The sequence below is a fragment of the Lathamus discolor genome, chromosome 14, assembly GCF_037157495.1.
Source record: "Lathamus discolor isolate bLatDis1 chromosome 14, bLatDis1.hap1, whole genome shotgun sequence".
Classification (NCBI taxonomy): domain Eukaryota; kingdom Metazoa; phylum Chordata; class Aves; order Psittaciformes; family Psittacidae; genus Lathamus; species Lathamus discolor.
In genome coordinates this window covers 10,794,658-10,815,530 of record NC_088897.1, presented here as the reverse complement: position 1 = coordinate 10,815,530, position 20,873 = coordinate 10,794,658, and the positions used below count along the sequence as shown (strand labels likewise).

Below are 20,873 nucleotides of genomic sequence, written 5' to 3'. Positions count from 1 at the left end.
GCGCGGCCCCCGGAAGTCGCGGCCCGTCCTTCCGCCGCGGAGGGGAGGGCAGGGGAGGACGCTCCGGGCCGCGCTGGGGGCAGCGGCGCCGCCGAGAGGAGCGGAGCGACGCGGAGCGGAGCCGCGGGTCTCGCCGCGGCCGGGGCAACCGGTGAGCAGCGGCTCCGACCCCTCTCAGGGGCTGCCGGGCCCCGTCGAGGGCTTCCCGGGGGTCGCTGGGCCTGGGGCGGGTAGGGGGGTCCTGCCTGAGGGAGCGGTGGCGGTTGGGGGAGCGCGGTCGGTGTCTCCGTTCCCCCGCCGCCTGTGATACAAGTGCCGGCGGTGCCGTGTCGGGGCCGGCTTCGAGGCCGAGGGATGGGGGGGTGTCATGGCCGGCCCTGCCGGCGCCTCCCCTGGGGCTGTGAGTGGGCAGAGCGCACCGGGACACGGAGAACCGTGCTCAGCCGGCGGCCTCTGTGTGCAGCTCCTCACGTTGAGTTGTTTTTATATGGATTTATCTTAATCCCATGGGTGTGTTTCCATAGTTAATCAGCGTGAAGGTGCCACTAAAACTTTGCAGGTCGGGCCCCTCTGTTTCCCTACCGAGTTCCATGTGGAACTCTTTGCTTATAAGCATTCTTGCTGCATGGCTGCCTGCTGTAAGGCTGGGGATCAAAGTCCTCGAAACCCAAACCAGGTGGAGTTTGGAGTGTGTTTAAGATGCTGAGCAGTGCGTTTTGGATGCTTCTGTGGGTATTTGTCACCGTGTGAGCACCCTGTGCCTGTTCAGGTTGTTCTCTTGCAGCAGGGAGTGGTTGTATATTCAGAGAGGGGGTGTGAGGTGTTGAAAGAGAAATGACACACCTGGAGTAACAGAACGTCTGCGGAGGTGGTTTAACTCCGGCTTAAACCCTGCTGGTGTGGGCAGGGGCACTGGTGCTTGTGTGAGGGGTTGTTGGGTTAACTGACGGGGTTGTTACAGGCAAAGTTGAACTCATTTTGGGAGGCTGAGTGGGGCTGTGATGTAGCCCAGTGCTGGGAGTTGGTGGCACTGCATAGTTTTGGAGAAAGGGTGGAAAAAGGGAGGTTGTAATTTAAATCCACTATCGACTTTCCATACTTCTCTTGTTTGGTCTCATGGTCGTGAAGGTATTCTTTGAAGTGGTGCTTTGTATTGGCAGTTCTTCATGGATGTGTATGGAGCAGCTCTTGGTTTTCCAGTTACTTGAGACTCCTTTGAGACAGCTCAGCACAGAAGGAGGTAGTGTTTTCCAGGAACAGAACTTTACTCAGGAATTGTTGGCCTTCTGGACATTGTTACACAAGTGTTTTGCTGCAGGAATGATTAGGAAGAGAACTGTAACTCAATAGAATGCTTTGCTGACAAAACCCTAAAACAACACAGAATAGAAGGGAAGAAAGGGATATAAATCAGGTTACAGTGATTCTTAGGATGACTTTATGCAACAAACTCTTGATTAAAAGCTTGATGATAGTCCATGATTTTGATATTTAATCTTGGTTTGCAGTGTTATCTAATCTAGAACAGTCTCAGCTCCCTCCTGATGTTTGCTATGTAATGCCTGATTATCGGTGTTATTTCTTTCTGATATTGGACTACGTGTGAACTCAAATGACACCTAAAATCGTGCTTGTGGAGTCCTTTAAAGCACTGTCAGTAACAAGTCAGGTATAAAGTGTATAAGATGTTCTGCAGTGTTTCTCTGAGATTTTAACCTGTAGTTTTAATCTGAATCCAGGTGAAAGTGATTGACGTCTTCAAAAAAGCACAGAGCGTGTAGAAGCTCCATCACTGCCGTTTTCTGAGGAGGTTTGACAAGTGTTAGCTAATCCTCTTCATATTCTTACTTGTTTTCCCAGTCAAACAGCACAAAACAGTTTTCAGCTATTTCTTGTGATTTCTTGAAGCACAATCATGAGTCACATGTAGGTGGTGAGACACAGCCTGTTCATTCATGAATCCATGTTACTCCTGGCTGAGTGGCCAGTGCCGCAGGCTGGAGTTAAGGTTTCAGTGTGGACAAACAATACTGTAGCTTAAGGTCTGTACTGACATTTGGGGGGAAAACACATCTTCAAGTTGAAGTTGTGAGCTCTGTGGGTAGAGTGGTGAAGCCTTGTGGCCATTTGGTTTCAGAGGTTTGAAGTGGTGGCTGTAATTTCCCCTGCCAAATTACAGCTCCAAACTGTGGTTATTTTCAGGTGGCTGATGAGACCGTGTGTCTGTCATTACCGCTAATGATTTCTGTCCTCAGGATCATTAATTAGCAACCTGCACTGTTTATACCAGGAAACAAGCACTGCAGCTGAAATGTCTTGATTGCAAGAAAGATGCATGTTGAAACTGAAGACTCACGATCTGCAAAGACAGCAACCATGTTCCTTCCCTGATTCCTAAGCTGTCTAATGGCTTTTGTGTTTTCTGTTCTGAGTCTCTTGGATCATGCTACTCCACCCGTTCCTTTAGAGGAAGTTAGCTCATTAGTTAATTATCCTTCTGCTAATTACATGCTGGAATGTTCAGGGTTGCACATGAATCATGCACGTTTCGACACTTAGGTGGCTCTGAAGAATTTTGTGGCATTTATTTGTTCTTTGGAATAAATACGTGCTATTTTAAGGATGTTTTCCCATTGGCAAAATACGCAGTTTTAAGCAGATCTCATCCTTCCACCCCTCAGTTTTGATGCACTTTCTAACCCACCTTGTAAATCTGTGTTCAGTAACTGAAGTTGCATGTGCTTTTAGGTGGGACTTGCTGCTCTCCTGATCTGCTGTCAAGTGTGATGTTCTATTCAGGCACCAGTAAAATGTAAACCAGCAACTGTTACTGTAAGAAATGTATGTTTGGAGACTTCCTCATTTTTGATTCTCTTCCTGCCTGGGGAATGGCCACTAAGGACCAGACAGTTGCAGAGACATTGTGAGCACTCTTTGGAGCACTGTGATACTGTTTAATGAGAAGAATGAATGCTAGTTGTTCATTAAGTGCTATGAAGACTTAAACTTGAAAAGCCAAATCACATTTGCTTCAGTTCCTCATAGCTGTGCCAGGAGTTTCTTGAGAAGACTCTTGATTTCAGGGAGTAGAGTAAGGTAAAGAGATGAGAGAAAACAAGCAAAACCCAAACCGAAAGCAGGCGGAGGGATGCAGATGTGAGGAGACATGGGTTTGTGGTCTGAAGTGTAGAAGGCTGAAATAGGCTTTCTAGAAGTCAGAGGCAGTTTCATACCTTTGTGGCAGCCTGCCTGTTCTGTTATGTGAAGCCTTTTCCTGTTTTGGGCTAAGTTTAAGGGACTTTGTTACCAAAATTGAAAGTCATTCATAGAACAGTCTTATACCACTTTCATTTCTAGTGTTAGCACACAGAGTTAGCTAGAAACTGGTTTTCACAGCTTGTAGTAATTTTAAACTGACTTGCAATGACCTCTTACTAAAGGCATATATGGACTGATTAAACGAGACCCCTTTCTACTCAGCTTTGATATCTGAGCTTTCTCAACCAGCTCTTCTACCAGAGGTGACCCTAAGCAATCCAGGGCTGATAAATAGTTTATGAAGAAGTCAGTATCTCGTTGTGGCTGTGATGCAATCTGCATTGACAAGAAGGGTATCTGCTTACTGAGTCCCTGGGAAGTAAAGTAGGTAGGTACCAGAAAGGAACAAGAAATACAAGCTGCTGATAGATCTATACTTTTATCCCTCCTTTCACACACAGTGGTTTTCCTGAAGCCAAAGCTGTGTCTGCAGTCTTTGGAAACCCTAATGTGTTACGAAAATGATCTTGGGTTTATCGCTGGAAAGACTGTGTTACGTAAGTGGAGTCACTTTCATGTGTGTGTTAAATCAGCCCTTAGTGACAGATCCTCTTTGATGAAGGGAGCCCCTTTTCCATACCACATTAAAGCTAAGAATGCACTTGCTCTTTGCTGGGACTATGACATCTGCTTTAATAAGTTTAGTGTGATTTTTCTAGCTGTTTTGTAATCTGGTCTGCGTAAAAAGTAGAAGATAGTCTTTTGCTGTTGTTGAGAGCTTTGAGTCACAATGTCCTCAAGCAGTAATTGCTGCTACTTCAGTCCATAATGTCAGAACCATTATGGGGTTCTAACAAAAATGGCCTATGGATTTATGGACTTACAATTGGAGGAGAGGGCACCTTTTGGAAATGCAGAGCTAGTTTTGTGCTTTATGTAACTGGCCTGCAGATCAAGCTATCACATGTGATCATTGGGTGTTGACAAACTTTTGAGCTTTCAAGTCATAGTTTTGATTGTGAAAGAGCACTGCTTGTGAAGGTTTTCTCTTTAGTCCCATAGGAATGTCATGGAAGATCATTAGATAAAGTAGCAGTAAAATAGTTGCACTCCATCAGTGCAATCTGGTTCATTCTGTGCTACTGTTGAACTTCACTGTCTTTTTATATGAGCACTCAAGATGTTAGAGGTCGGGTGTCCTTTGGGTGGGATGTGAGGAAGGTGCTGCTGCCTGAGGTTTGGTGACTGTCCTAGGTTGTGTTCTGGTCTCTGTAGCTGTTTCCCAGCATTGTACAGGGAATTGAGATTGTAGATTGTAACCTGCAAATATTGCCTGAAGACTAAATGCTTTGATGGAATCCCTTTGTAGGTTTAGATGTATCCTCATTGCTTCCCATGAAAAACTTGGCCTCCCAAGACCTGAAACCAGAAAATCCTTGGAAACCAGGATGTAGGTTTTATTATGTGCATTCAGTGAATGCTGCTGCCCTTCAGGTCAATGGAAAACACTTTTTAAGAAAACCCTTTCCACTTTGCCCCACTCCAGGCTGACCTTAACCCTTTTGTTTTTCTTTGGTACTACTTGAAAAATGTGTATTTGCTGTGTCTCAACTCTTTCTGTGTTTCCTTTAGCAAACCTTCAAAGATGGATTGAAGTGTATGAAGTATGATCATAGGGAAAGTGATGTGGCTGTTGGCTAGCAGGAGTTTGTAGAAAAGTTGGGGTTTCTGGTTTTGGCACTTCTATGACTGCGGTAACTAAACCCCTGTCCTGTTTGCGTGTGTGCTTTCAGCTGCAGCTTTGACAGAATCACGGAGGAATCATTGGAGAGACAGCTTAAAAAATTTAGAAAAAAGGGAAAAGTTCCAACAAAATGTATTTAGGAATGGAAGAACATTAAATTGCAGCAATTTCATTGCAGAAAGTTGACTTAAGATGGATTTCTCATATTCAGTTTATTAAAATGTATTGAGTTGTTCTGTTAAATGTGGATGCTGCCCTGCAAAAATAGGCTGTGACATTTTTAGTGTAATGTTTGCCTGTGTTTAAAGAAACCAGAGAGCCTCTGTTCCAAGTGCAGCATGTGATTCCTTCATATTGATTCAGGGTGACCTCTTTTGTCCCTGGATCCAAAACTGATGCAATCAAAAACGCTTGAAGGGGAGGAAACAGAACAACTTGCTTTCTAGTGGCTTGGCTTTGTGACTATTTACAAATCTCTCCTGAAAGAATGCAAGAAAGAGAAGAATCTTGCTTTTAAGAGACCTCCTTTGCTCACTGCTGGGAAGGTTGCTGAACTTTGACACTGAACAGTTTTAGTTCTAATGTACATAAAGAGCTAGCAGGGTGCCGAAGGTAACTGTGGTGGTTAAAGCTCTGTGGATACAGAAAGCTAATTCATGGTGATTTGGATAAGAACAGACATCTGAATTCATGAAACCGGCCTACAGACTTGTAACTTACCCCATTGAGTGAGTGGTAGGAGTTATCTCAAGTTATCTCCTTGGGTTATAGAGATGGGTGTAGTATTTCTTTGAAGCTTATTATGGAAATATTTTTGCCCATTGTGTATTTATAGCTCCCTGCAGTTTGCAATGAAAACATCCAGGCTAATCAGCTTTACATTAAAGGCAATAGTGGAAATTCTATGTGTGGTTTCTACTAGTACAGGCTCCTCCAATAGGAACCTCTAACCAAAATGCTGCTGCAGCTCCTAGTTTTAGGAAGTGGTGTTTAAGCTGAATCAGCAGCAACTGGAGAGTTTCAAGCTTTTGCTTCCCCATTCTTCGCAGAGTTGGTGATAAAGGGTGTGTGTGATGCGCTGAGAATGGGTTGGATTTCCAGACAGTGCCAACATGCTATTTCCGTCCCAGGCTGTGCAGTGGACAAACATTTGCTGTTTGATTTCTGGTCTGGTAGCTGGCTTGTTGGTCGGCAGATTTGTGTATCATTGCAGTCAACATAAAGACCTTACTTGTGGAATCATAAAATGAAGGTAGCACAGAAACTAGAATGTTTTGGTGAAGAAAATGTCCTGATTTCCCTCTGTTAATTTGTCCACGTGGGAATGAAGTAAAGCTCTCAAATACTTAAGATGTAGTTGGTTGGTTGGTTCTCATTTTGCTTTGCAGAAGCATATTAATGTCTGTTTAACTGTCAGACATTTCTGTGGGGAAGAAAAGAGTATTCAACTGCTCTCTGTCTATAGAAATGGGATGCGTCATTATAAATGATGTCATAAAGAAACTGGTTCCCTCACTATACCCATCCCTACAATGAAACTATTTTTAGAAACTCATTTCTTTCAAAGACAGAAAAGCTGTTCTTGGAAGGAGCCTCAACACTTACATAGATAAGATGGAATATTCAGTTTGTTCCCTCCTCATAAAGATCATGCCCCAGGGATGGGGCAGCCGCTGCTTCCCTGTGCACCCTGTGCCAGAGCCTCACCACCCTCACAGGGAAGAGCTTCTTCCTTATAGTTAATCTAAATCTCCCTCCAGCATTTAAAATTGGAACTAGTTGAAATGCCCTTGGGAGCAAGCTGGTATGTGGGATGGTTTCTGTCAAGCAAGGAAAGAAAAGGGAGCGTTGGATTGTTGGAAGACGGGCTCTGCATAGTGATGGTGTAGGCATGAGAATAAATCAGTTAGTATATATAAGTTCTGTAGAGCTGTGCTGTGTGCAGGTGCCCAGCTTAACTCTGAAGTAACTTGAGTGCTAAAGGAAATGGAGATCAGCCTCATTCCGTGCTGATATGCCCTGCTGGGTTAGCTATGATACTCCACTGTGCTGTGAAGACACATTCTTTGAGGCCAAGGATCAGTTACTTAGTCTCTGCAAAGTGATTCTTTGCAGAGACAGTCTCAGCTTGAAGACAAACCTATTTGGGTTTTGTCTCTTACTCAGTTTACTTCCTTTGTTGGTGATAAACTTTCTGTGTTTCTTTTCCTCCGTTGCTTTGTGCCTGTTAAGAACAACATGCTTGCGAGATCAGAGCCTTTTCCCATGTGTGGAGGTAGCTGGCTGTGACTGGTGTTGCTTTCTAGGCTGGCTGGCTGGGACTGTTTGCAGGTCAACGCTGTGCAAACACAGTAATGCTGCAGTTGGCTTTGGGGTTGTGTGGTTGTATAACTGCACCCTTCCTCTGCTGGCCTTTATTTTACTGTTAATGGCACTATTAATTAAAACGGATTACTTCTTTCTAAAAGGCAAGGCTTCAAAATAAATGATTTCTAGCAAGCTGCTGTTATGTTTCTGTCTTTAACCCTTCTTCCTTTAAACAGGAAGAAAATGAGCCTGAAATCTGAACGCAGAGGGATTCACGTTGATCAGTCGGAGCTACTGTGCAAGAAAGGATGTGGTTACTATGGCAATCCTGCTTGGCAGGGATTTTGCTCCAAGTGCTGGAGAGAGGAATACCATAAGGCCAGGCAGAAACAGATTCAAGAGGACTGGGAGCTGGCAGAGCGGTAAAGAGCTCTCTTTATTCCTTCATCTCCTACAGCAGGGTGACTTCACCAAATACCATTCCCGTCTCCTGTTTCCTATCTTTGTCTCAGTTTCATCACAAGTACTCAAATTTGACCTTTCAATCAGGAATAAAAATGTTCCTTTTGATGCAAAGATGAATATTTATGACGTTCTAATTTAAGAGGTTTCAAAAGAAAGTCTGTGAAGTAACAAATGGAAACACCCCCCCAGGCTCTCAACAAATGCTTTGACCTGATTTGCATACTGAAGTCTGTAATTCTGACTAGGGTGAAAGTGATAATTTTGATTAAAATACCTCTGCCTCTGGAGACCGAAGTTATTGTCTTGAATAGAGCCAGTACAATGGTTTTCCATTGCAGCTGTTGAGTAAAAACTGGTTCTAGTCTTGTCTGTTGTCAGTCTTTTTAAGCTGAAGGGTTAAGCCCAAAAGAATCAGAAGTTTGGCTTTAATAATTTAGGTAAGGTTTCTAAGCACATGTTTTCTGCAGAGCAGTCTGGTTTTCCTTGCTTGACCCTGAAAATGAGTGTTACAGGAAACCTGTACCTGAGTGGGAAAATAAGAGCAGCTACAACTGGTTTTTGTTGGGTAGAAAGCAAAGGATTTATCCACTGAGAAACTGCAGAGCATCCTCTTTGTACTACAGCTGAAACATCCAGGTGTGAGTTAAATGACATCCACTCTGCATTAACTGTTTCGGGGTTACGTGAATTCTTGAGATGGAGGAGCATCTAGCTGAGTTAATTGGTAGTTGACTTGAGCTGGCCAAGATGCTTGTTCATACTGACACAGTTCTCTGCATACACTTACCTTAATGTATTAGTGCTGTACGTCAGAACTCCAGAGAGAAATGCCCAAGAGACTTACCCGCACTTGACTTTGGAACCTTTAGTGAACTTGAGTTACCAAGTGATGTGTTAACCAAGGTCACTGGGGGAAGAAAACAAAGGGAAGGAAAAAGAGGCATTAAGTGCAGTGTTCACATTAGCCTCCCTGAAGAAGGTGACATCTGTGAAAGCTTTCTGAACTTCAGCTGGGTCCAGACTAATGGTTGTAGTTTGGAAGCCCAAAGTTTGCTGGTATCTAACTCCTTTGGACACTCTTACCTTAAGCCTTGAAGGAATTTGGTTTATTTTAAACTGGAGCTGGAGCAGATAAACTTCTAAGAAAGGTAGAAAGAAGCACTTGGAACCTTTTCTAGCCTTATCAGAAGGTGCCAGGTAAGCTGTTGAGTACAGTACAGGGGACATTTTTTTGTTTTCTCTGCCATAAATTTGGCTTTAACAGTTAATAAAAACTTAACTCTTACCAGAGCAGATAGTTACACTGTCAGGCTTAACATCTACATACAATAAAGTGGGGTATTTAAGGAATTCTTTAATACATAACTGTTCAGTAGGGAGATAATAAAAGAACAGATAAGCTCAGGTTGTTGTAGTGAGCAGACTTACCAGCATGGATAAGAGACAATTCCCTACTCAAGAGATTACAAATGCAAGACCATTTATGGTCCATCCTGAGCTGGATGGTTGTAAGTTTAAAGAAAAATGGCTTAACCTGGTAGCATCTTGAAGGGGAATCTATCTTAACCTAATTTAATCCTCCTGCATAGGAAGAAAAGTAGGATTGGTATGTGTTCTCTCCCCTGCTTTCTACATGTAGACTAGAAGATGAGCTTGGTCTTTGCAGAGCACCCATCAGTGTTGCAGTGAAGTGGTTTGCCTCATTCATTCAAGAAGCATATGTATTTCCAAGGCTTTGAAAACCAATTATGACAACAGTGATCTATTCCCCAGAATATTTCTGAGATTGTGACAGGGTATTTCACTTGTTCAGCTGTGAGCCGCAGTTTTATCTTAATAAGATGGTAGAATAATAGGTTGTGAAACTTGGAACATGATGCAGGGAGGAAGGCAACTGAACCAATTATTGGGAGTCCTCCCACAGTCTTTCTCCTCACCTCTGCCTGTGTAGATTTGAGGGCTGTGACATGAGGGGAAGGTGACCATGGTTATACTTCAGTCTCCTCCCTTTTGACCTTACTACTTAATCCTCCCTAGCCGTTATAAGCTTTTCCTTGCTTTCATCATTGCAATGTGGAAAGAGTGGATGTAGTGTAGTGAACGGAGATGTGATAGGAAGCAAGAAATGAAGATGGGCATAGAACAGAATTAGCATGTCAAATGAGTAATTTATTGCACAGCTTATTTGTGCTGGTTTAAGACCTACACTTTCTAATTGCAGGCTTCAGCGTGAGGAAGAAGAAGCATATGCCAGTAGCCAGAGCACCCAAGGGGCACAATCACTGACCTTTTCCAAGTTTGAAGAAAAGAAAACCAATGAGAAAACACGGAAAGTCACTACTGTGAAGAAGTTCTTCACTGCTTCTTCCAGAACAGGAGCTAAGAAGGGTAACTTCCTCCTTTGCTTTTAATGGTTTTGAGCAGCATGTTAAGTTAAAAAGTGGTTTTGATGGATGTATTGTTCTAAAAGGCAGAGTAGTGCACTGTGACTTGACTTCAGGAAGTTGGAGGGTGATTACTGTGTGTGAAGTCTTCCTGAAAACACATTAAACATGAGCTTTTGGGTGATGGCAAACAATGTTCTGAGTTCAGCAGTGCACTTCTAAACCTGTGGCCATGTTTGTGTTAGTTATGCAGGATTTCTTCCACTGAAGTGTAGTGCAAATGTATTCCTGGTGGTGGTACAGCACTGCACTGAGTGGAAGGATCTCATTCGTATGATGCGTGTTCCTGCCAGATTCATGAGTCAACTGTAGTTGGATACTGTGGTTTAGCACTTGAAGGGGAACTAACTCTTCCTGAAGAAAGCAGGAGAAAAGGGACTGGCTGTCAGTCACCTCAAACAAACTGGTATGTCCAAGTGTGATAGAAACGCTGATCAGGTGATGCTGCTCTAATGATCACTCCAACAGCTTTAATAGGAAAAAGGGAATGTGTAAGCAGGGTGCCTTTAAATGAGAATGAATCTGAAAGGAAACTTGTGCTTATGTGTATGTGGGTTGTGAATATCGAGTCTGTGGTTGCTTCAATGTTTATTCTATAGCATGTGTTACAAGAATGATTAATGGCGCTGAAGTCTTTGCATAGCAGTGGCTTACATGGGCAAAAGCTGGAAAATACTATGGAATAGGCATTCCAGAAGAAAAAGCCTCATTAATATATCTTAGCCTTATAGATGATGCATTTCCTTAATGCGAAATATTAAGTGTGCCTGAATTTCATCTTAGACTTTGTCTTGGTGCATGGGCAGCAGCTGGCTAAATGGCACATTCAGCTATGTATTAAAAGCTTTTTTAAGTTCATTCATTCTCACTTTCCATGTTGTTTGTTTTTACCCCCTTCACCATCTCTCCTGACATGCCTCTGCTCTTGGTGTCTCGCTTGGCTTTTGCATTCATTTCAGTGGCTCAAGAGAAAGGCGTTAAGCAAGGACAGCCTGGGAGGGAGCGAAATGCTGATAACATTCTCAGGGATTTGAAGGAGATTTTTACTCCCTCCTGGGAACTGGCTTCCCCTACTGAAGGTAATGCAGTACAGCTTGAGCAAGCTGTCTGCCTGATTTTAGTAAGCTTTCCTTCTTAGTTGGGCTTTGCAAAATACAAACTAGGGTTGTGCCAGTTATAACTCATGCTGTTGAAGATGGAGGTGACAAAAAAAGCAATTCCAGCATCTTGAAGTGAACTTGAATCATTAAACCAACTCTTTGCTCCTTGGTTGGGAGAGTGTAGGAATAAAGCTGGAGCTTCTGAGCTCTGCCTCAGTGCGTCATCTGAAGGGTTATGCAGTAGCTACATCTTGTGCTGCTTCATATTTGTATCAAAAAATAATCCCAGGTTGCCATTACGAATCTGATTATAAGTTGAAACTACTTCAATTTAATAATTCACACTTCCAGAACTTTCTGCACTCTCAAAACATCTCCAGATGTTTGTTATATTAACAAAGAAGACAGTTTCCTATCAAGAGAGGACATACTGGTTTCATTTAAGCCGAAAGGACACCAAAACCCCTGATGCAAACAGCTTTAGGATCTTGTCCTGTGTTATTTGTTTGCAATTCTGATGTGTTCTGCTGACTAAAGAGATTTGAAGGTGTACCATTCTTTGTAAATTATATGAAGAGGAGGAATGGGTATGTGTTACAGAGCTGAAGACAAACACTGTTTATATTCTTTGCTTGGACACAGACCCATGACCATGGCACAACCATAGTGAATCACTGGAGTGCTGATGTTCTGCTGTGACAACGCGCTTCTATGTAGAATGCCTTGAGAAAGAGCTTCATATTAATAGCCTTTATTCTCTGTAAAGGTGATCCTTTAACTCTTCCCATCCTTTCTTTCATTTTGACCTATCTCTTCTACTAGATTCTCTTTAACTTGTTCAAATGGAATTTCTTTAATCAGCTTCTTTTTAGTTAGACTTAATTCTTCTAGAGTACATCACAAAGCTGAAAACATTTTGTTGCTGAAAGTCCATTTGTTCCTGCAATCCTTAGGAATCAGTGCACATTGTACCGAGTCCTTTTCCTTAAATCAGGATTTCAGCACGGAGGTTAATGAAGCTGCATCACTTCTGAGTGACAACATGTAGTTCTTGGCGTGACTCATTAAAAACACACTTCATTTTAACATTCAGTTTTTTAATGCATGCATTAACAGTCATCTGCCTCAGTTGACTACATCATTTGAGTAACTAAAAATAATCCATTTTAAATCTATGACTGAAAGAGTCATACCCCTTAAGGTCCAATAGTGGAAATCTGTTTGATAATACTGTGAACTCAGTGTTGAAGTGAGTAATAAAACTTCAACTTCCAAATGAAGTCAGTAATTGTGGAAAAAAATAGCTTGGAATTCTGTTCTTTCAAAAGAGGATCTGCTTTCTTTGGGTGTTATTTCAAAACTATGCTTTTTGCTTATTGGTTGCATGATGTTAAATGTGGCAAATTTAGTTCAACATACAGGAATGGTTGCCATTCAGCTTGAATACTATACATGCATTCCATCTTGAATCTTAAGGATAAAGAAGTTAGGAGGAAATCCCCGCTGGAAAAGCATTCTTGTGTAACTAGGAAGGAGGTTGATTTGCACTCTCTATCTTGATTGCTACAGCTGGAATTTAAATGTTTGCAAAACCTTTTCCATTCTTACCACTTAAATACCATAAATGTTCTACTGGTACCTGACCAAAGGATTATCCAGAGAAGGTTACTCTGCAAGGTCCTAATGAGTCTTGTGATGTGGTCAGATGATCAGTGGTTGTTGGTCACTGGATCGTACAGCTTTGAATTTACTATAGTGCTGGATCTCTTGAAAATCAACTAACAACAAACCAAAGAACCACCAGTAAGTTACCTCAAATCCAAATGAAACACACCAACTTAAATATACTAATCCCATTCATTTCCTTTGATTCTGTTTCCTTCTATTTTGTTCTGCATGTATGCTTATGGAAACAGATGGTTTTTGTTGTGCATGTTTGTGTTTTCAGATTGAAAGATATGTCTGTATCGTGTTGACCATGAATATTTTCATGTTTTCTGTCTCTCTGCTGCTTGCTTTTCAACATGTTCATGTACATCATCTCTATTCACTCCTTCATTTTGAACAGTGTTGGCTGGCAAGCTGAAAGGTGGGTGAACTAAACTTGAGTAGTGGAGGTATTGGATGAGTACAGTTAACTTGCAGCACATGCTTTGGAAAGTCAGATGTGTTTGCATGGAAAAACCCCGTGGTTGCAGCTGTATGAACTTGCATCCAGTGCTGTGTGCAGTCTGGTGTTCCTGCCTCCTCCTTGAGTGTGAAGCAGATTCCTCCTCCAACAGACACAGTGCTGCTGCCCTTGCTGAAACACAAGTGGCCAGGTTCTCATTTGCACTGTGGGTGTGACTGTGTGGCATTTGCTGCCTAGCAAAGAAGGGCTGCTGTGTTTGCACCAACTTCATGCTCCCATTCCTTGTGTTCTGCTGCTGCTCGTGATGGGATGCCAGTCTGGGGAGCTGATCAGGAGGGAAATTAAGCCCATAAGCAGCACTGATTTGATTTCTGATTAGGACTGCTCCCTGAGCTAGTTCATGAGCCAGTTGAGAACTTGTGTTGGTGCCAGCAAAGCAGGAATGTGAAGGTGAGGGAGAATGGGGAAGGGACCCCTCCATTATCTTAAACTGCTGCAAAATCCCATTTGGAAACCTTGGTCTTACATAGTTATCTAACCTGGGAATGAAAAATGTAAGAAACCCAAAAGCAAACCCATGTTATGGTAATCTGCTAATATAAAAATGCCATTAAGTGTAAATGGGTTTGTGGCTATAAATATTTTGCTGCTGTGGGTTACTCAGTTTCCTGGCGTTCTGTTTAATAATATCCAGCATTTCACTGGTAAAGCTTGAGAAATAAATGCTCATTCATCTGCACAGTTGAAAAAACAGCCTGTAGTTTTAAGACATGTTAAACACTTCCTGCATTCATCCATCAGTGTAAAAAACTTAATCTGATGTGCCCCAATTTTCCCAGCAGAGATCCAAGAAGCCAAGGCTCCCAGCCCTTCTATAAACAGGCAAGCCAGCATCGAGACAGATCGGGTATCCAAGGAATTCATAGAATTCCTCAAGACGTACCATAAGCCTGGACAAGATATCTATAAGCAATGTAAACTCTTTTTGGACACGATGAATCATAAAAGGGTGAGTTTTGCCTGCCTCTTACATAAATAAATGGGGAAATTAGGAAGAGATGGAGAAAATGCTGCTCTTCTTCCAGCAGTTTGGGTTTGATATCTTGTATACAGGAGTCTCGTATGTCTCATATGCTTAGTCAAATGAAGAACAGTGGCAGTCTTAACTTCTGAATGCCCTGCCTTTTGGTATGCAAAGAGACCTCCAACCCCAGTGTCTCAGGTATATTGAAAGAGCTTTCCTGTACATCCCAGATAAATTAAATCTGAGTAAATCCCACATAAATCAGATTGTGGAACAGCAGTCTTCTAGACAAATGACTTGTGGAAATTAGAATATAGTACCTCGTGAGGTTTTAGATATCTTAAGTCTTAAAAAGTTGTAAAGAAAGTATCAACCCACACATCTCGTTTCCTTTGGGGAAGGTGAACTTGATTGTGCTTTTTTAATATGGAATACAGGTTACATCTTCATTCTCCATTAAAACTTTAATGTTCCTTAAATATTAATGTGTCACTAGTGCCACCTGTGGTTGAAATGAGTCAGTGTTCAGCACACCTCTTTTTTTCCCTTTCCACCATTCCTGTTTAGTGTGTAGTTAACACAAGTTATATCCTCAAACTGGACTGAAATTAAAGGGAGTTGGGGTGGAATCTGACATGCCCTCCACTTTGAAAACAGCTTGAAGTTTGTTTAGAACTGACTGGTTATAAACACTGAAAGTTCTTTCATTTCCTAGTTCCTTGATGGTTTGTGCTGGACAAAAAGAAGTCTTTCTTAAAACATACAGTTTGCTCTTACACATAAATCAGGCCTAAAATGCAGCACTGCCATCAGAGCTGAGACTGCATCCAGGATAACTGTCTAGTTTTTGGCCTTAGAGAACTCAGGATTTGAGTTCTCTCTCAGTTCTGTTTTGGTTTTATGTATGGAGAGACCTGATGGGTAAAGTCAATTTTACCTCTTCAATCTGTTACGTTCTTCAGTAGCTCAGTTAGCTAATGCCCAAAAGACAGCGTTGTTTCACAAGTAACACTGAATATTTTTCATAGTCGTTAGGAGTCTTTATTGGATAGATATTATTTAAGCTTGTGATTTATGCTCTTGTTTTTTTGATGGACTGATGGTGTCTCTTTGAAAAGTTAGAGACAAAATAGGGAGCAAGCATTCGGCTTCATAGTCTACATTGGTTTCTGACTCAGGGATGTGTCTGGGGAAAGTGGCATTCCACCTGTGCAGTTTTATGGCTAATATACATCTGTTCAGCAAATAAATGTCTTTCACATGCCAAGGAGTCAGTGCATCTTGGTTCTCACATTTGGATATAATTTAGCCAACAGAAGCACCTCTGATGATACATTTGCATTCTCAGACTGTTACTGCAGCTGGACACTTCCCTTAATCAAACCACAGAGGAACTGCTGTCATTTCTTCCGTGCATGCACACTTAATCAGTTTTCCATTACAGGACTTAAGTATTGAGGAACAATCTGAATGTGCTCAGGACTTCTATCAAAATGTAGCAGAGAAATTACAGACACGTTGGAAAGGTATCGTGTTCTTCTGCCTTGTAACTTACTGCTCAAAAAGTAATGATTTGAGGGTAAAGCCTCAAGTAAAAACAAAGCATTCCTAACCAGCTGTCAGAAGTGCTGTTAACTGATTCTAGTACCATAGTTAGGACTATTCCCAGCAGCACTGGTTCTATGAAGTTTTACAGTCTAAATAATTTGTTAATACAAATTTAATTGTTTTAGTTGTTTTAATTTCTTGTTTTAGATTCAGTACTGTTTGTTTGAAACTAAAGTTGAATGTGGAGCTTTAACCCAAAGAACAGGCTGTGAGCCTCACATTACACTGTAATGCACAAGAAGCCAGTGAGACAGGAGCTTTTATGTGCCTGGTGTGTAAGTGGCACAGTTTAAATGTATCCAGGGATACATTTAAAGGAGTAAAAATACTCCATTTTTTTTAATATCCATTCTATTAACTCAGGTTGGCTCAAGTCAGTAGTACTGATTTGGTGGTAATAGGACCAAACTGTATTAAATCATCAAACGAGCCACAGAATACTTGATTTACAGTATTGGGGGTGGGATTTGTACCTTTCAGTGTCCCCTGAAAAAGTGGAGAAAGCAATGGATCAGATTGAAAAATACATTATGACTCGACAATATAAATATGTCTTTTGCCCTGAAACAACAGATGATGAGAAGAAAGATCTTGCTGTCCAAAAGAGAATCAGGTAAGGCTTCAAAAGAAAACTATTTGGGTAATCCACAGCCCTGTAAATGAGCTCTGAATCAAGCATATTACAGACCTACTGTGCACACGAAAATGCCAAGCTTCTTAAGCAGAGGGTTAAACCCACTTTATTTAAGAAGCAGAAGGAATGAATAGAGTGAATAATGAAAGTTGCTACATTAGGGAAACAAATCGGTTTGTTTTTTATGAAATTATAGCAAAAAGAAAGTATTTCTTCTGGAAATAAATTACTTCACTGGAATAAAGTAGCTTATGACTGGACTGGTGCCTCATTTACACAAAGCAGTCCTTGTGTGCCTTGAATTCAAGCAGCAGCTGGTTTCCAACACCTGAATGTCACTGGCACAGAACAATTTAATGTTTTTTTTTCGTTGTCACAGGGCTTTGCACTGGGTAACTCCACAAATGCTCTGTGTTCCTGTCAATGAAGAAATCCCAGAAGTCTCTGATATGGTTGTAAAAGCAATTACAGGTTTGTGACCAATGAAGTTTACATTTCCAGCTTTCATTTTCATCTCTTTTGCTCATGGAGGTTACTTTCTGCTGTCATCAGAAGGGGGTCCAGGCTTTTAGATTTGCAGTAGTCCTTATGATATCAGACTAGTATGAGTCTGTGGAGCAGGGGTAATTGTTCTACCCCAGAAGAATCTATTTGAAATACTTGGACTGAACCAAGAGAAGTTTGAATAAACAGCTCTTTTATGGATCTGCAAGCACCACAGATAAAGCTGCTGCAGTATTAGTATTGTCCAGTAAGTGTCCTACTCATTTAGGTGTCTGAATACAGTTGTAGTGATTGGAGAACCTTTTTATCTTACAGATATCATTGAAATGGATTCAAAGCGTGTCCCTCGTGATAAACTAGCATGTATCACCAAGTGCAGCAAGCATATATTTAATGCAATAAAAATCACAAAAAATGAACCAGCTTCTGCTGATGACTTTCTTCCAACACTTATATACATCGTTTTGAAGGGAAACCCACCCCGTCTGCAGTCTAACATCCAGTATATCACCCGCTTCTGTAATCCAAGCAGGTTAATGACAGGAGAAGATGGTTACTATTTTACCAACCTGGTAAGTGTGGAGGTTTTACACAAGATTGTCTTTTATTTGGATGGAGGGATTCCCAATAAAGGCAAACACAACATAACATGGAAGGGAAATTAAAACTAATCTTCCAGTAGTGGCTGATGTTACTTCAAGTTCAGCAGCTCTTTTGCTTTCTGTCTCCTCCCTCTTCCTTCTCTGCTTTCCAAACCAGACAGTGCTTTGCTTTCTCTGTAATGTTAAAACCTTCATTTGAACAGTCTGGTGCTAAGACAGGCTCTTTAAAGCTTCTGCAGCAGACATTTAGTGCTGTGTGCTTGTTTAATTGAGAAGGAATTATAATCATGAACTTGGCTTCTCTGCATTTCATTGTAAAGCAATTCTTGAGGGAAAACAGATGAATGAAATACTTGGAATGTTAAAAATTCCTTTCACGAGAGCATCCGTAAGGTAAGATGGGCATTTGACATTCCTTCCTTCAGAAAATGAATAGAGAGCTTATTAGATCCCTGCTGATCAGATCATTAAATATCAATATAGTGCTTTTGTCTAGCTGCCACGTACCTTCTGTTCTCTCACCTCCCAGATAGAGAGACCTTAGAGGTTTGTGATGTACAGCAGGATAAAAAATGAAGGTGTACATTCCAGTCTGTACCTTGCAGTGATGCTCACTCTCTGTTTTGTTTGTAGTGCTGTGCTGTGGCCTTCATTGAAAAACTGGATGCTCAGTCTTTAAACCTAAGCCAGGAAGACTTCGATCGGTTTATGACTGGTCAGACATCCCCAAAGAAGCAAGAATCCGACAGTTTCTCTCCTGATGTGTGCCTGGGTGTTAAGCAGATGTATAAGAACTTAGACCTCCTGTCTCAGTTGAATGAGAGGCAGGAAAGAATTGTCAATGAAGCCAAGAAGCTTGAGAAAGACCTAATAGATTGGACCGAAGGAATTACAAAGGAAGTCCAAGATATTGTTGAGAAATATCCATTAGAAATAAAGCCAAAAAGTCAAGCCTTAGCAGCTATTGACTCTGAAAATGTGGAGAATGACAAGCTGCCCCCACCACTGCAGCCTCAGGTGTATGCAGGATAATTATCAGTGTTACCCTTGAAAAGCAGCATTATTCTCACCTAGTGTTATCTGCTACTTGGGGAGGGAAGTAAATTTAAGGCTAAAAAATCAGATGAGCTTAAATCAGTACATTTTTAAAGGTGCATTTTGTTTTGGTTAAGTGTAATGAATTGTATTTATTTTAGGTGGATTTCTATTAGGCTTTTGTGGGTTTTTGAACTGAATTTCAATTTTCTACACAAACTGGTGTAATTTTTAAGCAACACTATCCATTGACATCTTTCCTGAGAGCTTCCTTCTGGGCATGCACTTACTTGTTTTTAATGGTTAGTTTAACTTGAATTCATGTTCCAGCAGAAACTTGAATGGCACCAATGTGAGCCTGAATTTCTCCTGTAGCTGTAAAGATGAAATATATATTGTAAAATATGTAAAATTGTAAATAGATCTCAAATCTTAACGTCTCAGCTGTGCATGACATCTTGTGTTTGAGTGAAAATGATGCCCAAAGTATTCATTTTAACACCTTTTGGTTAAATCCCATTGCAGTATAAAGGCAAGTACACTGTTAATGATTCAGTAAGGTAGATGATATTGATTGAATTAGAGGAAATTGTTGTCATGATCTGAAAAGTTCACACTAATCTCAGTCTGCTCTGTAAAAAAAAAAAAAGTGCTATTTAAAAGATGGTATTTCTCCATGTGAACCTTCTCTCTGCTTTGTCAGTACAACTGATAGCCTTCAGTGGTGCACAGAGCGCTGGTGTTACTGCTTCTGAAGAGGATGTTGAGCCAGGCTTCAGAAATAGGAAGAAATATTTGTATTGAAAATACAAATTCATGAGGAGGAGGAGGAGGAGATAGTACAGGAGTTGCACCAGAAGTGGCTTTCTTTCCTGGCATTGCCCAGTAACTTCCATCAAGAGGTTAGGTCTTGATTGCTGTTTTGGCAATCCTGGTAGATAAATAAGTTCATAAGATTAGAGGTTGCTTTTTAGAAGCAGCATGAGCAGAAAAGTGCACTTTACTTTCAGGAAGCATCAGTCTTCTGATCTTTAGTGGCCCTCCTTAGCAAAGGGACTTCCCTTGCTAAAGCACTGAGCAGCAAGGTGAATAGGGCTTTATGTCACTATAAGGTTGGACGGGTGTATTTCAAGTTAAGACTCGCACTGCAGAGAGGAACCCCTTGCAATATAACTTTTTTATGCCAGTGAAACATTTATATATCATTTGAAGTATCTTCCAGTTCAGCCAGTCTGCCGTGACTTGTTGGTGTACCTGGGATACCCTATGTAAAGCAACTTAGCTTGAGCCACGAGGTTAAATTCTTACCATCGAGGAGGGAAGTACTTACCTCTTTCTTATGTTCTACTGCTTTACAAACCCTGCCATTGAAAGCTTGTGCTGCAATAATTTCAGACCACAACTGTGACTTGTCCCTTGTATTTAGCCTTATGAACTATGCATTCCTAGTGTTCCAGAGACAACCAGTTTCCCAAAACTCCACTGCTGACGGGAAGCAATGAGTTAATCGGATGATCATAAGAAATTTTAGTACTTAACATATCCATGTGTCACTGCACTTAAACTGCTTAAGATCTGACCGTGTTTGCAGTAAATAAAACTGTAAAGTCTTTATTTTCTTTATAAATAGTAGGTGCTAATTCTTATATCCAGGTACACCGGTTTCCCAAGGAGGGGGAGGAAGAAACCACCAAACTTTAGCTATTGTATAGATTGCCACGTTTAAATAAAAATGTGTACGTTATTCCCTTGTTAATGAGTCCCAGGAATTTCATCACTGGGTTTTGTAATGCTGTTAATGATTAATGTGAATATAATTGTGGCTGCTTCAGCATTCCCTGTGTCTTGGGAGGCACAGTTCTCAGCCATTCAAGTGCAAGTCTAGGTAACAAGGTCTTTTTCTTTGCAGAAAGTTCATTGTAGTGGTTAAGTACTTAAGAAGGACTTGCTGGTGCATTTGTATCTAAAGTATCTCTTATTTAAATGTCATCTTTGTTATCAAGCCACTACAGTGGGA

At 41.3% G+C, this 20,873-nt stretch overlaps 1 protein-coding gene across 4 annotated transcripts; it reads left to right on the top strand.

The window, feature by feature from the left end:
• The first annotated feature begins 2 nt into the window (after positions 1-2).
• Positions 3-20,612, top strand: RABGEF1 (RAB guanine nucleotide exchange factor 1). Of its 4 annotated transcripts, XM_065695161.1 has the most exons (11): positions 712-728; positions 7,546-7,731; positions 9,996-10,162; positions 11,178-11,297; positions 13,387-13,407; positions 14,289-14,458; positions 15,918-15,999; positions 16,562-16,694; positions 17,095-17,186; positions 17,535-17,791; positions 18,455-20,612. In XM_065695161.1, the coding sequence occupies exons 1-11, from the start codon at positions 721-723 to the stop codon at positions 18,851-18,853; spliced, it is 1,635 nt and encodes a 544-aa protein (XP_065551233.1). In that variant the 5' UTR covers positions 712-720; the 3' UTR covers positions 18,854-20,612. The 4 variants fall into 4 exon arrangements, with proteins under 4 accessions (XP_065551231.1, XP_065551232.1, XP_065551233.1 ...); XM_065695159.1 differs by lacking the exons at positions 712-728; positions 11,178-11,297; positions 13,387-13,407 and adding an exon at positions 3-151; XM_065695160.1 differs by lacking the exons at positions 712-728; positions 11,178-11,297; positions 13,387-13,407 and adding an exon at positions 660-676.
• The last annotated feature ends 261 nt before the right edge of the window (positions 20,613-20,873 follow it).

Excerpts from the sequence above, each read along its gene's own strand:
- RABGEF1 (XM_065695161.1), top strand. Across the intron at positions 16,695-17,094 it reads GCTGTCCAAAAGAGAATCAG|GGCTTTGCACTGGGTAACTC; the intron begins GTAAGGCTTCAA and ends TCGTTGTCACAG. Across the intron at positions 17,187-17,534 it reads GGTTGTAAAAGCAATTACAG|ATATCATTGAAATGGATTCA; the intron begins GTTTGTGACCAA and ends TTTATCTTACAG.